Source organism: Heliangelus exortis, chromosome 3, assembly GCF_036169615.1.
Source record: "Heliangelus exortis chromosome 3, bHelExo1.hap1, whole genome shotgun sequence".
In the NCBI taxonomy this organism is placed as follows: Eukaryota; Metazoa; Chordata; class Aves; order Apodiformes; family Trochilidae; genus Heliangelus; species Heliangelus exortis.
Genome location: NC_092424.1, coordinates 109083413 through 109100588, shown reverse-complemented (window position 1 = coordinate 109100588; position 17176 = coordinate 109083413). Strand labels below are relative to the sequence as shown.

Below are 17176 nucleotides of genomic sequence, written 5' to 3'. Positions count from 1 at the left end.
GTGTGTGTGTGTGAAAGTTGTTTCTACAGCTTTAGCAGCACCCAGCTTGTACAAGTTATAATTTAAAGAGATTAAAAAGATAATGCTAAATACTAACAGGTTAGATGTTATCCTGGTAATTAAGCTGCCATTATGGTCTTGTTATAAGCCCACCAAAACACGTTCCCCATTAAAAGTGGTTGATACCTCCTGAAGAGAGGAGTAGCCACCCATGCCAGGTGGAGCACCTTCTCCTTAAGGAGAAAGCTCCCACCTACCCTGTGCTCTTAGACTGAGTCATCCTGGGGGAGAAAAAACATACTTCAAAGTACAAAATAATGGGTGAACAAATTAATTTTTAAAAATTGCTGGAGAAGTTTGTCCAAAATTAAATTCCATCCAGTTTCTTCTCATCTCCCAACCTGAATCCTTCACTTCTCCATCTAGAACCATGATTTGTCTGGATCTAGTTTGGATTTAGCTGTCTGGCACTGAAGTCACTTTGCCTGTATGTCATGTAGGCACCATGGTCCCAGTTAGATGATGTGGACCCATGTGTTTCAGTACTGTGGTGAGTGTAAAAGTTAATTTTTTCAGTAGTGGGAGTCTGGCAGTTCAGTCTAAAGGTTCGGTGGCTGTATTTATGATTTTAGAATAAATTAACCAGTGCTAGAATTGGTTTTCTGGCCCTATGGCTGATGGGACAGTCTGCCTGTGTTTGCAATGCTGAACACTTGTAGATTCCAGAAAGATGGCTGTGTTTACACTGCTGTGGGACAATGTGGATTATCTCAAGCTACTGTGGATCATCTGGAAAGGTTCAAGGCCAAACTCAAACAGGGACCCTTTTTTTTTTTTTTTTTTTTTCTTTAAAGTACTAAAATATCCATTCCAGTTGTTGCTTGTGTCTCTGCCTGGTACTGCTTACAGGGATGGAGTCAGATGTGGTTCTGGGTTGCAGTCAGGGGGTCTGGGCCTCCATTTCAGCTCTGCCAGAGGCTTTCTGTGTGAACTTGGTCAGTAACTTAGGGTCAGATTCATTCCATTTAGTGTTGACTAATGGAGAAGGTGTCTAATTAAACCCTAGTCATGTGTACTCCCTCTCTGATCAGAGAAGGAAGAGAAAGCAAATTCAGAATGTGAATCATCCCATTTTAAGGCTGGTGTCAGAGACAAATGAGATTAATTGCCCTCTGGAAGTAGCTATTTCTTTCCATTAACTGTAGAGGAAGTCTACATTAGTAGAGTTTAGACTAGATGCCTGATTTATGAATGGCTAAAGTTAAGTAAAATTAGTCCCAACCTTAATCTCTATGCATGCCTATTTCTCTGTCTGTTAAATGATAGAAATAACACCTTCTGTACCTCCCATGCAAAGGCACCATTGGGTGAGGATCATCCTATAACTACTTCAGAAAGAAATTAAACCTAGGATTAAGTACACAAAAATTAGAGAAGTAAAGCCTTTACTCTTGAAACATCTCAATGATAGTATGAGCAGTACCAGTTGGGCCATCTTGTTACTTTTGCCATTTTTTTCCCTTTATATTTTGGCAACCAAGCACCCAAAAGTGACTTTTCCCAATGTCATGAGGGCAGTTAGTCTGTTTTTGGCAAGAAATGTAGGAGCACTGAGGAAGGATGACCATGCAGGGGAGTATAGGACACAGTCTTGGCCAGCAGCTTTGAAAATTTTCCTTGCAATACTGCTTTTTTCAAATTACAATGACGATTTACTTTTTTGGAAAGTCTCCCAAAGGAATGAAAGCTAATGACTACACCGTGACAGAGTTAATGAAGTTTTAAAAAAAAAACATAAGGGGAGAAGAAAAGCTTGCATTTTCTTATCCAAAATTCTCAACATATAAACCAGGCATGGAATAATTGTCCCACTTGATAGTTTGTACTTACATATGAGGCTTGGTTTTGGAAAAGAAAGTTTGGACTTTTAATTAGCTGGTGTAGTTACAGCAGAAAAGAAAGGGGAAAAAAAGAAAGAATAAAAAAAGGATCTTGTGTGGGTATTTTCATAAGTGCTTATTTTGATCCAAATTGCAGCATGTTACACATTGGTATGGGCACAGTTGTACTCGATAAGGCTTTCACCAACACAACCATGCCCAAACCAGACATCACCCCACTGAAGTCTCTGTGTTATCGGGCATAGCTGAGATACTTTTAAATCCATTAAATCTTATAATAGCTCCTTAGAGACCATTTTGGGTTTGTTTGGTTTTTCTTTTTCTGGGGTGTGTTAAATTACTAAATCTTGTTATTAACACTTTTATTTTATGATTTGCTGTTTCCAGGGCACAGACAGAAGCTTGATGACTCTAAACCTAGTTTGTTCTCTGAACGCCTCAGTGATTTAGGGCGCATTCCTCATCCCAGTATGAGAGTAGGGGTCCCGACCCAGAGCCCACGGCCCTCTCTGAACTCTGCACCAAGTCCTTTTAATCCACAAGGACAGAGTCAGATTACAGGTAAGAGACAGAACCATAGGTTTGACTTGCACAGGCAATGGTAGTAATTGCTTACGGATATTTGTGTCTCAACTGCAGTAAAAGAGGCTCTTCTAGAGTAAGAGACGTGTTCCAAGCAAAGCTAGGTGGGAAGTGGATTGTTCTGTAGTGTTTGAAGTTGAAAATGTCTTTCTTTGCTTTTTTTTTTTTTTTTTTTTAATTTTAATACCTTTTTGCTGTAAGCCTAAAATAGTCCAAAATAGTCAAACTGGGTAAACTGAGTAGGAATCTGGTGAAATTCTAGCTGCCACTTTGCTCTGCCTTGTCCTTCATGTGTGCAATAGTACATACTAGGATGAACATTTTTATTCAGCATTTTTATTTTGCACTGGTGTTGAGGGAAGTGGACAGCATTTAATGGTCTTTCTCTCGGAATACTAATAATAAAACCTTCTCACGTGGCAGTTTCCTTCTAGCACCAGTGCTGACCACTGTTAGAATAAACAAACTGGGTTATGGAGAAATCTCCAAAGGTTGGTTGTGAGGGTTGTATGCAACATTTATGATTGCATGCTGAGAGACAGATTTCGTTGTGCTGAGAGAAATCATAAAATACCATGTGTCACAGATTATAAGACTGAAATAAGATGTTTAACTGCAGCTGTGCCAGAAGTTTGAAACAAAAAGTGAAGCCTGCAAAATAAACCAATTTTGTCATTTTTCTGAATTGGGAGATGGTTACCTTTTTTAAAAGAGTATCAAAACAACCTCTACCTAATTTTGGCCATTTCTACACTCAAAACTTGTGCTGAAGTGTTTGTGTATATCCAGGATGTGAAGAGGTGTTGCCCCTGACCAATTTGATTGCTAGAACTGTTGGAGAACTTCACCTAGATGCAAGTCCATCAACAAAACTCTTGGTTCAGTTTACTACACCACTTTAAAACTCAGTTTTGCTGCTATAGTTGCATCTATACCAGGAGACCTTTACCAGTCATATATATCAGTATTCCTGCACTGGTAAAGCACTCCTAGTATAGACATAGTCTTTGAGTCAACCTAGGAAGATTTCTGGTTTCATGTTTCAAGTGGTTTTGACATGATACCAGCTGAAACTTAGCGGTTTTAACAAAGTGTTGTGGCTTTCTTCTTCTTTCTTTTTCTTCTTTTTTAAAGTTGAACTGGTTTAATTATTTGCAGTAAGGAAGAGAAGTAGGTGGGTTAATTTGAACCCAAAATGTTCAGGGAATTGAAATGAAAAAATTGTTCCCATGAGCTGTGGCAAAGTTCTCCCAGACCGAGAAGTCTAACTAGAGTAAAATGTTTATAATATATTTAAAATGTCACTATTACCCATTCCAAGGTACCTGCTGCCCACCAGCTTCCCAGAGCAGGTTTTTTTGAAAGGCTTATGGTTTTGTTTGTTGGACATGTGGGGTCAGGGTTCCTGTGCATATAATTTCCTGAGTGAGAACTACCAAACTCCCGCCCAATATTTTTTCTGATCTACTGTCTACTTTCTGGTGGTGTTTGGCAGCATAATTCCCAAGAAAGCATGGGGAAAATCTGGGCTATAAGCAGCTTTTTTCCTTCTTTTTGTGCCTCCATAGTTTACCTATGTGCAACACTATATCTAGGAAAGAGGGTGAAATTCTTCCTGACCCCATCTGGTGATCAGCTTATGCCCTGAAGCACGAGAACTGAGATCCTCTTGTAATTTCTTTCTAGCTAAGTGTAACTTCATATGCTGCTCTTATTCACATAAATGCCTCCTGTAGAAAATGTTCTCCTGGGTTTGATTAATAGGGTATTTCTCTGCCTTATAATGAATCAGCAGCAGCATTTACAGATTCAGGAGGTGAAAACTTCAGATGAGCTTTAAATAAGCCTGACTGGAAACAGAGTTGTGTGGCATTTGCTGTCTTCTCTGCAAATTTAAGAGCCAGCAGTTCAAAGTACCATCTAAGACTTCATCAAGAGAGGGAAGATGCAGTACTGGCAGGGCAGAAGGAGTGAGCTGAACAGAAGAAGGCAGGCTGGCTTTCCCACCTTCTGTGGATTATGTGCTTCTCTTGCTGGATAAACTCATGGTTGAGGGATAGTTTAGAATCCCAAATTGCTTGCATTTCCCCCAAAACAGTGAGTACCCGGCTGCTTATTCAAGTGTGCAGAGGATAAGTGAACTTATAGAGTATTTGCCATGTTATTCCCCATCCTTGTGTCCTCAGTTTAGAAAAGTCAAACACTCAGGCCTCAAAGGCTACTCATTAGCTCACTGGTAGCCCTCCCATTTAATAAGACAATTAGTGTGAGCATCTTACATCACTGTGAGTTCTGAGTATTCTTCTGACTTCTCCAAAAGGCTTTTCGGTGCTCTTCAGGACATTGATTGTAATCTGTAAAGCTCTATGTGCTTTGATGTTCCACCCAAGTTCTGGGATGCTTTTTGCAGACAGTCCCTCCAAGTTCTTCTGGGCTGAACGGATGCTGATTACCACACAAACCTTGCCAGTGAGAGACAAAGTTGATGCTGCAGAGGAGGAACCTCTTTGATCAGATGTTAGGTGACCCTGGGAATCTGCTAAACATCTGCCTCTTTGGTGTGGCAGGAGGGAGTGAAGTGTCTGTGGTGTCCATCTGCACTTGTGGTGGTGCAGGTCCACTGGCTTCTTACCACAGTGATTGATCTGCTATGGCTTGGAGATGTATTGAAAGGACAACATACCCTTGTCTGAAAAACAGGATTTTTAAGATTTCCTTTTTTGGAATTAAACACACGGGTTTTTTTAGAAATTTAGAAATTTTTCTTTTCAAAATTTTGTTTCTTAATCTTTTTACCTCATAGTTCAGGGAAAATAATTAATTACTAATAACTTCAATAGTAAATACTGCTTTCCTACAACAACGTGCATATTATTGCTAGGAAGAGCATAAACTGTTTCTGTTTCGTTTCACTTGAGGTCTTGCATAGCTATTGCATGATTAAACAGAAATAATATTTAAAGCCTGTCTGGCCCACACCTGAGTCTGAAAGAACTCAACACTTTGGGGTTCACTCTTATATTTCTTTTCTCTGTCTAGGTTGTGTTTATTTTCCTAGAGTATCAGAGCAGAGGTTTTACAAATCACAGCACAGCCCTAAACCTACCACAGGACCGGGCTGTGGCAGTACAAGGCACAGAGTTGCCCTTATTCAACATGGCATTTTAACTAGGATTCTGCAAACGCAACATGGAAGGGTCATTAAAAAACAAATCTTCCAATAAGCAGATGCCTTTGCTGAGGCAACACAGATTCAATTTGAACCCCGCTTGTTGCCCGTAAATCAGAAATCCTGTCTGTTCACATTTGGATACTGGTATATTTGCTTTTTCCTTTCCCCCCCCACCCCCTTTCCCCAAACGGCACTCGCAGAACTTGCTCCTGTATCCAATTACAATCCCGTTCAGACACTGAGCTCTTGCATCAGCGTTTCAGTATGAAACGAGGAAAACTGTTGTTTTTCTGGGGCACAACCAGTGAGGATTAACTTCTGTGGGGCAGGAAAAGCCACGGGTGTAATGGCAGGAATGTGGTCAGTGTGAGGACCCCGGTGGCTGGGCTGTGGGGAAGGAGGAGTGGGAGTTAAGTGAGGTTTCATGCTCCATCACCACCGTGGCACCGTCTGATCTATTGGCAACCTGTGACTTTCATCACCGAAATAACAACACTCAAAAGCAGGTCCCATGAAATTTTTTTTTTAATTTTTTTTTCCATGCACTTCAGGGATGTTAGGCTTTCAGTTCTCATAATTTTTTAGGGCTGTAAGAAGCAGATTCAGAGTCCCGAGGGCTGATTCACCTGGAAGTCAGTGGGGGGGGATCCATGGCCATTGGTGGGCAGGGAATGGTTTCAGGGATGTTGTAAACTGAATCTTACTGGGAAGACCACAGGCAGCAATCACCTTCAGCTCTCAGATGGAAGATTAAGATGGTATCAGCTGGGCCCTCATTAAGTCAGGATTTGGAGTCAGTGGGCTGGGTGCTGCCCTTTTGCAGAGTCAGGCGGAAAGCTGTCCTCATCACAGGGTTGTCCTGGGCACTGGATATGAAGCTGAGCAGCATCTGCCTCAAAGAGCAGTGTCTGTTCTCTGAGACCATCAGCGGCAAGACAGGTTTGAAACAGAAACTGTGTAGCTGTTATTAGACCAGCACTGTGTGAGTGCCCTGCCCAGGGTTGGCTGTGTTTTACCTGAGACCAGCCACACTCTGAAGCACACACCAGTTGGCAGCTGGTGTACATCAATCTGAGAGCACGTCAGGCAAAGTGCATGGCTGCCTGGAAAAGATAACTTAGAAATAACCTAAGTAATAGGTTAATAGGGTGAATTATGCCTTCAGCCCACTGGAAAGTGCAATAAAAGCAAAAAGATTTAGCAGATGAGGTGGTGGAGCTGGGATTTTTGCTGCCATGAACTCAAGGGTGGCTGCAGTCTGTTGTATTTTATGCAAATTGATTGCATCCTTTAGGCGATGGGCAAGTTGCCATTGTGAACCTCCTATTGGTAAAATTTGGGTCCCTCCTATTAAAGTATTCATTTAACTCTCCCCCCAGTTTAAAATTTAGTTGCCCTACTGGCATGACTCGTTCAGCTCAGCTTATGATTATTATTTTTTTTTTCTTATAGAAATGTGACTCTTGAGGGGTGGGAGGAGAAATGGCTTTAGAGGTTCTTCAGGCCAAAATCTGGTCTCAATTACACTTGTGTCCAATAGGGGTGTAACTCCCTTGGAACTGACTTATTGATTGAACTGGGCAATTAGATCAAGCCCTGGGCTTTTAAATGTGCCTAAGAAATCATCAGAGGAGGTTGCTTTTTAGTTGTTGTTGTTTTTGCTGGGGGGGTGGTGTGACAACAATAGTTGGGTTACTCATGCAGAAAGTCATCTTGCCTTCGTTAAGATCAGAAGTGAGGTTATTTGCTTTAAGTGTTTACCAAAGATAGCTCCAGACAGCTTGGTTTTTAGTATTGGCAGTAGCACTTATACAATCAGCAGCAGCCAGCTCTAAAGATGATGGCTGGATTGAAAAGAGTGGGTTTGCAAAGTGTGTGAATGTGTGTGACGTGGGGGTGTTACAGACGGTGCACTGAGGAGCTGAGATCATGCTCTAGCATGTAACTCAGCATGGGAAATGGGAAATAGATTTTTTTCTTCTACAGTAAATCTGTGTGTTTCATAATCCAGTGCCAAAGCAGTGGAAAAACTCGTTCTTCAGGGCTATTTATGGTTTTTTTCTCTTCTCTCCATCGACACTTCAGAACATTTGTAGTGAAGGAAGAGAAGTCACATTGCTGGAGAGCAGTATCACCTGTAGAGAGAATGGGTCACAGGGTATTTTTCATTCCTTCTTTTTTCTTTGTTTTATTCAGTGCATCCAATCTTAGATTGATTTTTAAAACCCCTTATAGCCAACTGACCATGAATGTCCATTTCCCATGGATGCTGTCAGTCAAAGACCACAAGGGTCTAGAACAGTGTCTGTCTTCCACTGACTATTAAAGTGACAATAAAACCTAGACATAAACTAATAGTCAACATTCCCTGCTTTGGTGAAGTTTACCTGGAAGTGCAAACAGGATGGAGCCATTTGTCCATTATTTTAGACCTTGCTCCCCTGACTTGTTCCAGCCCAGCTGTGCTCAGGGTTCTTAGCACAGGCATCATATCACAGAATCACAGAATTTTGGGGCCCCATTGTGAAAGAACCTTCTCAAAGCTGTGCTTTTCTTCACAGCCACGCAGGCATAACAGAAATGTTTACAGAAGGACTGCTCTTAGTAATCACTCCAAAATTTTCAAGTGCAAATGCCATCTCAAAGTGGCCCCCTCCCACTTTTGGTGTTGCTGAATGCTCTGCTAGCCTTTCCCTGTAACTGCTGCATGGGAAGGTGAGGGGCTTTCCCCCAAGCTTTTGCTGTATTTTTATATTAGCATTTTCCTTTGTTTTGAAGGGGTTCCTATAAGGAGGCACATTCACTGTGCCTCAGAGCTCCAAGGATTCTTATCTGTTCTGGGCTTTTCATAACTGGGAAGATGTGCTGTGACTGCAGAGCACATGCTGCTTCAGGTGATGCTGCAGAGCCCCTGGCCTGCAGGGATGCAGTGGATGCGTGTGAGCCCTCCAGTCAGAGCAAATGGGGAAGCTGCTCTTTGGAGCAGCAGACCAAGGAGAACCTGTCACAAATCCACTCATAGCTTCAGCCCTGCTGGCATGGGCTAAACAGCCCCTCCACTCCTTCTGTTCCCAAGCAAGGAAGAGGTGACCCTCCTAAGGACATCATTGGTCTTGCCCCTCAAGCATCCAGCTGAATCAGCCTCAGAAGCACTGGCAGGAACCTGTCTGTGGTACCTCTGGCACCCTCCTTCATCCCAGGAGGTTTGGTGGCATCTGGGACCAGAAAAGATGGGTTGGTTTGGCCTTGGTAGCTGAAGTCTCAGCTCCAGCAACGTGGCAGGGAACATCTGCTGTTGGAACCAAAGGGTGGCACATGAGACTCAGCTGCATTTCCACCTTTGGGGACTTGCTCTGGGGACTGAGGAACTCCACTGAGCAGTGAAATTTGCCCCGTGGGCTGGCAGATCACTCACCTGTGATTTGCCAAGGCCAAGGGCATTTCACTGCTCTGTCCTCTCATATCTGCAAAAACCCATGATCCCTGTCAGCGAACAGAGGATGATTTTAGGGTATTTTCTGGAGAACCTGGTACAACTCATATTATCATTTTGCAGTTTTGTAAAGGGCCAAATATAACTCCTGAAGCCACTCAGCCTCAGGGTGAAATCCCCCACACTAACTTGACCATGACCTCAGCTCTGCCTTGGTGTGGAGGAATCTGCAGTGACCCTGCAGCCTGGGGTACTGTGTCCTTCTCCATCTCTGAGCTCTGGTGCATTCTCTGATGAGGAATTTGGTTGAGAATTTTCCTCATTATTTTCCTATTCCCTGAGAAAACATGCTCTCTGTTCAGTGGAGCTGCCTTGCTTGCGTTCTAGAGGAGCTCAAGTTTGCATCTGAATATCTGGGTTCAAAGTTTCCTGTTGAGATAAGTACTCAGAGAGGTACTTAGAGGAAATGAGTACTCAGTGCCTACATCTAAAAGAAAGGACCAAGACATAGAGGTGGAATTGCTTATCATCACTGTCTGTAATTTTTGGTAGAAATTGCAGCAAATGTAGTTTGGGTGAGTTAACCAAGTTCAGCAGGAGATCTTCTTCAGGGCCAGAAGCAGTTAAATCACAGCACTGTCTTCAGTAACAGTCCATCTTCTCTCTCTAAAGTACTTTGTGGTTTAAAATGTCACATTATTGGGCTCATGGAGATCTGAAATAGAATATATATAAGTATATAAAAATATATAATTTTTTAAAATATGTATATATATTTACATATATATATATAAATACATATAAAATATATAAAATAAATGTGGTAATGCCTTGCTGAGGGTGGGGTGAGCTATAGATGCTGTTTATAAATTTAAGTTACATGTTTTAAGAAGATGTAATATGCTTTTGGGTCAACTGATAGTCCATCCAGTCCATATTCTGCCTAGCATGAGTGTTCAAAGGGGTGAGGGTGCCTGAAATGCTCAAGATCTTCTCATGCCATGAGGATTGAACTCCTAGAAGTGGCACGAGCCTCCAGAAAGCAGGTCCTTTCCTGAGGTTTTTACCATCTCAGACCAAAATCCTGTGAAAACATCCTCTGCTGTGATTTTCTTTTCCCCTAACTTTCACCTGCTCTATAATTTCCTTCCAGCATTGGAGCTCACCTAAAAATCAAAACTTTGAGGGACTCTGTTTTGGATTCGGAAGCAGAGATTGAAAAGCTCTTGGAGTTTGAAGGAGCTTAGATTTGAGATTGTGCTCCTGACACATCATTAATTTTAAGATTGTTTTCCCAGCAAGCCTAGGCTTTCCGTTCCCAGTTGAAGATCATTTACCATTGACTGAATGGTGAATTATAGTAGTGGAATGAGGCAGAGAAATATGTCGATATCTGATATAACAACCAGCAGTCAGATTTGAACCTGGGCCAATCAATACAACCACAGCCTTGAAATTGTTAAAACAAAGAAATTCATTACATTTAATGATCAAGTGTCGCTTGGATTTCTGAGGAGTTTATGTTAACCATTTATATTACTCAGCTCTAATATAAATGACAAACTCCAGGCAAATCCTCTTAAAATTAAACTGGAAAGTTGTTGTGGGTTTTTTTGGTTTTTTTTTTTTTTATATAAATATCTATATAGTTATTTTGCTTCAAGGAAGTATCTGCTTTCCAGACATCTCTTCAAACAAATCATGTCTGAGCAGAAAAAATAAACAAGGAATAGCTGAAACTACAGGGTTTTGCTGTGTGGAAGAGCAGGGAAAGGAGTTAAAAAAAAAAAAAAAAGTTGAATTTCCTGAAAAAGTGCCTTTGCTTATGCCATGTGGCTGTCACATTGCTGTCTAGAAAGCAGGGCCTTAACAGAGCACTCTGATCTAGCAGGTCCTCCAAACTGAGTGGGCTTGATGTGCTTCACTGAAAATATCAGGGAGGATTTGGAAGGATGTGCTGCATTTTCTATGAAGCAATTCCAAGAGAGTTTTCTGTTTATCGTGGAATGTCTAAAACAAACTTTAAGGTTGAAAGTTCTTTGTTTTTATTGATGTGAAGGAATAAAAATAACTATTTATGAAGCATTCAGTGGCATCTTTATCAGAAGATATTAACTGAGAGCAAACAGTTTATAAATTCAAACACCAGTGAGTGAAAACTTGAGCCCTCTCTCTCCCTCAGTGCAACCCACCACTGCTTCAGCAAAAAAAATGAACTCTATTTATTTTTAAAACCATTTCCTCCATTGTGAGCTGTAGCAAGTATATCAAAAGACATCATTGGTTTCTGAACCATTTGGCTTTATAATATTGTAGTTGAGGTGACTGTAAGTAATTGGGCCAGCATCCAAATGTGCCATTTTTGGACGGATGCTGAAAAGATTAATGACTTTTTCCTTCTTGGATGGTATTTTCATCACTGAAAACACTGCTGTGTAATGTTTGAACTGGATAACAACTTGACAGGCGTGCCAAGTGCTGACTGTGGAGTCCTCCACCTCTCAAGTCCACTTCCTAAGCTGAGACCTAGGTCTCCTATTTGCTCATCTGTCCAAATCCTCAAGCACTGGCAGGTCTTGGTGTAGCACACTGTTAGACCTGGATGAGAAACACCAGGAAGTTGCAGCACAGCTGCTAGATCTTTTAAAACTCTTCTCACTGCTCTGCTTCTCCCAAAAAAGCTTATTATAGGGAGGGAAAAGCACAGAGCAAGGCTTGAAGGGGTTGAGTCCTAGAGGAACAGGTTGTGTTTCACTGCATTCATGTGCCTTCTAGCACTGATGTGTGTATTTGCAGTAACTGTAGCTCTTTTAGTTAGCTTATTGATGCCCTAAAAGAGTTCTTTTAAAAAAAAGTCATAATTTTGTTTTTGTTTGTTTGTTTGTTTGTTTTTCCCCCCCAGACCCCAGGCAGGCACAGTCATCCCCTCCATGGTCCTATGACCAGTCTTACCCATCCTACTTGAGCCAGATGACTTCACCATCCATTCACTCCACAACTCCCCTGTCCTCCACTCGAGGCACAGGACTTCCAGCCATCACCGATGTGCCCAGACGCCTCTCAGGTAAAGACCTTGTTTTGCCTAAAACAATTATGCAGATAGGAACAGGACTGGCAGAGAGGCTGCCTCTGTGGCCTCAGATAAACCTTAATAGGAGCAAAGAGCTCAGCTGTTGATAACAAGGTTACTGCACAGCAGGTGAGGGTCAAAGTCTTTTTTTTTTTTTTAAAGTGGGAGGAATGCTGTGGTGTTCTGAGCATGTATCATTGGAATGTGTCTAGATCAATTTTAAATCAGGCTATTTTTAAATTGTGAACCTGATTCTATGAAAAAATTCTCTCTTTTTATTTTTTCACTACAAGAGGATGTTTACTGGCGTGTTTTAATGTAATTGTGATATTCTCTATTTTTTTGGTGCTTTACTTTTGCGCTGTGTGTGGCATTAAGCATCCTGATAAATGCTCTTTATTTCTTCAGTAGTTAAGTCTAAGATTCATTCTCCTGCATTTCAATCCAGTAGCTCAAGAAAGCCTGTTTCCTTAGTTAATGTGTACTTAAGATGCCTATCAGAAACTAGCTGAGTCACTTTAGGGTAAAGATTGGACAAATTGTGCTTTGGAATGGTGCTGGAGAGAGGAAATATGTTCAGGAACATAGACAAGACAGCAGCAAGGTACTGAGACTTTTTTTTTTTTACCAAACAAATGTACATTTACATACTCTGCAATTCATCTCTAATGGTCTCAGTCATAAAACCATCTGTGTGAAGTAATCTGATTGCCCCAAAGTAAGATAGAGCCTGTCATGGCACACAGTCACCTTGTATATCTTGCCAAAAATGAGGAACCTTAGGGGAGGGAGGCTCAGTATTAGAACTCCAGCCTTGCAAGTGTGGAAATATTAGCAGCGTATGCCAAAAAAGCATGTGTAAGGTAAAGAAAGGCTTTATGATTCATTAATGAAAACCAAAGAATCAGTCTTATTACATCTTTTTGCATGTTTGCAAGATATTATTATAATCTTGGGTGCTGCTGCCATACACCTGTTTGACTCCTGGCCAGGTGAATTTCTCGCTGTCGTGTTTTCCCCTTCCACCAAGCTCATAGCACTGGAAATGTTGATCACTCCACTGGGCTGCATCACCGACGAGCTGAACTCCAGCCAGCAGGCGTGTAGGGTTTGATTAGTGTAGACTCCTTGATTTCTTTCATCTTGGAGGAGGGAAGCTTTGTTTCTCAAACAAACAGCTGCAAAAAAAACCCCAAAAAAACCTCTGCGGTCCTGAGCGCGCTCTGCCTTCTTGGAGATGCCAAACATCTCCATGTGGGCCGGGGGTTGGAGGGTGGTGGAGCAGGTTCCTGCGGGCTCTCCGTGCAATGCGCTGACTTGGTTCAAAAAACTCGATGGGCTTGATGCTGAGGAAATGCTTTGTTTGGTTCCAAACAGGTTCCCTTTAAGTCGCAGCCTCCCTATGATCTGTGTTGTCGAATGGGTTATTTTTGCAATTGTTGCCCCCAGCAACACCTCCAGGAGAGGCTCGGCTGGGACCGCAGCAGCTGTAGCACCGCGCGCTTGCCCTGCAGCTCTTGCTTGTCTGTGTGTACTCAGACGTGAGTGCCTGCATGTGGGCACAGGCAGAATGACTAAAAGACCTGGCTGTGTACATGGTGTGGCCGTGGATTGAACTTTTCTGCTGTGCTCTGCAGTCGGTTGCCTTCACGCTTCTTGCCCTTCATCTTTTGGGGGTTCGGCTGACGCCTCCGCAAATGCTCTTGCCTTTTCCCGGTGTGGGGATCTTCCTTCCAGTTAGAGTCAAGGTTGAAAAAGGGGACTTTGATCTTCCACAAGCACCAGAGGTTGTCTGCAACATTTGCTGGTGTTCAGAAACACAGAGGCGTGTTCCTGGGTGGAGGACAAACTCTGGTGCTCAGGCTGCAAGGAGACGCTGCAGCCCCAGCTGCAAACCCTGTGGTTTCTTTCAAGGTTTTCTATCTATAAATGCCACAGGGAAGGAGGGCAGGATCCAACCCCTTTTGTGTATAAAGAGAGCAAAATGCAACTTTAAAGTTGCCCCTTGCAGCTAACAGTGTATTCCTCACACATAGAGAAACACAAATCTCTACTCAGTTTCTTCATAGATCTTTCAGAGGAGAGCAGAGCTTTGATTAATTTTTTTTTTCAGTGCTTAGAAGCACTAAAAATGTTAGAAAACTTCAGGCACCTCCATTGTATGAAGGAGAAATTAGTTTTACAAGGCCTTGAATAAAAACAAACTTTGCTTTCTGATACAGTGGCAGAAATCTGATTATCAAGGCTGTTAAAAGTATACAAGGTAATTTTAATGAATCCCATATTTACTGCCTGTTGCTTAACATCATGCAGGAGGAAAAAATGGGTAAAACTTCCCCCTTAGGCCTTGGATGTCACACCTAGAGGCACAGGACATCCTATCTGCCACAATTTCACATTGCCCACCCTTTTCACAGGCCTCTGCCTAGACATCTGCTTAAAATTGTGTGCACCCAAACACTGAAAATATTCCATGTGTCCTTCAAAATAGTGGTTCCTGTTTGTATTGTAAGTGAGAGCCATCTAGAGCTATTTTTGATGGTTCTCCTGTGATCAAAACCACTTCCAACCCATGTCCAAACCAGTGGTATTCCTCCCCATCCTGGGACAGGTACATCTCTTGGTGATGAGGACACCTAAGTAGGTGGAACATCAGAAGAGGTTTGGGACGTAGGACAGGAGGTGACAAGTACCTGCCGTAGCAGTTCTTGCAGTTCTCCATCCTGTGAGAGAGGGGAAAAGGGCAACAGGCTGCAACCCTGAGGAGTTATTTGGGCAGACTGGTGTAATGTGGCTGAACTGGTCACGTCGGTGTCTAGACAGATTCCTTTGCACAACTGAAATGTTTGCATGCAACGCTGCAGGCACGTGCAAATGAGTGCCCACAGCTGACAAGCTTCAGGTATTCCTCTTTTACTCTCCAAAATGGGGACTGGTGCTTGATGCTTACCTGGGCACTGTTCAAAATCAATAGCTGAAAAGCAAAGCAAAAAAAAAATTAAAAAAAATTACCTGGCATCACTGATGCAAATTTTGAACCAGCGATCTCTCTGGTGCATGTGTCTCATGCTTAAATCAAGAAAAAATAAAAGGCTCAGAAGGCTGTACAGTTGACTTACCTTATTTCATGAACTTAGTCATAAAAAGAGCAGGATTCCCCGTATTCTATTAAAGTTTCTGTCTGCTCAGACTCCTCCAGAAGACAGTGAAAGTTGGTGGCCCAGCAGATTAATATTCTTAATTAAATAATATTGTAGTGGAAACCATGGGAATATATGAAGATGGTCATTTTAGAGCGAGTTTTGCCTGAGGGACGTAGTCTTATTGCATGATTCATAGTGAGTGCTCTCAGTCTTTGTGCCCCATGCATAACCAAAGCTCATGTGGGATGGGGAGCATGAGTGTCTATTATGTAATTAATGTATATGATTCATCTAAATACACATCACAGCCATTTTTACATTAAGCTTTGGGACCGATCCAGCAACTCCTCAGCACATGCAAGGTTCAGAGCAAGGAGTACAGGTCAGGTTGTTCCTGAAGTCACAAAAGGGCTGCTCTGCAGAAAGTGAAGGAGGAAAGGGTTGAGATGTCCCCAGGGTAGACATCCATGTCTAAGACAGTCATCCTTAGCTCCCTTTCGAGTCACTGGGGACCAACTGGCAATTGCAGGGCTGGACCAGGCTGCAGATGAGCTGCACTGGTCTCTGGCAGTGCCTTGGTAGAGCCTGTTTGTCTCCACAGGCTCTACAGAGAGCCTAGGTGAGTAGTTCAGGTACAGGCACGTCTGATCTGATTGTCTGCTTTTAGTGAGCTGATTTAAGAGATGATTTAGCTGTCCCATAAACATACACATGTCACAGCCTTGTTAGACTTCAGTCCTGGTTTAACCCTGCCATGGTCTGCCTCACCCTGACCTCTACCTGCTCCAGGATGACAGGGTTTGAGCTTGTATTTAATTTTGTTGAGAGGAAGGTTTGATTTTCCTGAGATGGGGAGACTTCTTCTCCTACACTTTTCCTGGATCTTACCCATCTGCCTAAACACTCATGTCTTTACTTTTTACTTCACTTTTGAGGAAGACTTGTAGGGTCAAGGTCATAAACTGCTGGAGGACCTGCCCAGTAAGTGTAACTTTCAAGTGCAGCACGTGTTCAGTGTTGGCTGTGGAAGAGCCTGTCCTACACAACTGTGTCTGACAAATGCCCATATGACAAAGGAGAAAATGAAAACTGAAATTGCAGGACACATCAACAAACCTACATTTTCCAGCTCACACTCTCTGCAGATAGCTCTCAGCTGGGGATGACTGCCTCCTGCCAGCATGCCCAAACTCTCCCATCCCATGCCCTGGAGTCCCTGCAGCATGAAGGGTGGATTTTACTGACTTTATGTTTACCATGTCATTGAAAAGGAACATGCTGAGACAGATGAGGGACATGCTGGGATAGATGAGGGGCACTTTGGGCTCAGTCTCTAAACAAAAGAAATTTGCAGACTCCATCCCTCTGCACTAAAGTGGGCAGGAAATAATATCTTCACCAATAAATTACACACTGGTAGAGCCTGGGCTGTTACATGCTGGTGCTGTTAAATTGTCAGCAAGGTTGGTTTTGAGCAGAATTGGCCAGCATGGATGCAAACAGGTCCCAGCCGTGGTTTGGAAATGAGCGCAGTCCCAAACTCGTTCCTGTGGGCAGCTCAGAGGCAGCCACCCCATTATGGAGGCTAAAGGGATTTAATATTATGGCTGTGGCCAGACCATCCTGGCTGCATTTTGAGCCAGAAAATGGGCCCTAGCCCTGGGCTGTTTGCTGGTTCAAGCACAGCCAAACTTTCCCATTAATTCATCCTGCTCTGTAGATACCTCCATGTTGTTTTGGACCATCCTGTACCTTCAACAGATGTTGAATTTAAGAAACATTCCTGTTCCCCCAGCTCACTGAGAGCTGGCAAGTTTAAATACAACCCTGTGAATGACAACTATGCCCTAATAAGTGACAATATTGTCCCATTAT

The 17176-nt window shown here is 42.6% G+C and overlaps 1 protein-coding gene across 4 annotated transcripts in view; it reads left to right on the top strand.

Moving 5' to 3' along the window:
* RUNX2 (RUNX family transcription factor 2) overlaps positions 1–17176 on the top strand; it is a 161993-nt gene that overhangs the window by 52221 nt on the left and 92596 nt on the right. For 2 of the 4 annotated variants that reach the window (XM_071742140.1, XM_071742143.1), the window contains exons 4-5: positions 2289–2462; positions 11991–12152. In XM_071742140.1, the coding sequence (XP_071598241.1) occupies positions 2289–2462; positions 11991–12152 (336 nt within the window). The remainder of the gene's footprint in view (positions 1–2288; positions 2463–11990; positions 12153–17176) is intronic. The other 2 variants (XM_071742141.1, XM_071742144.1) reach the window with 1 other exon arrangement.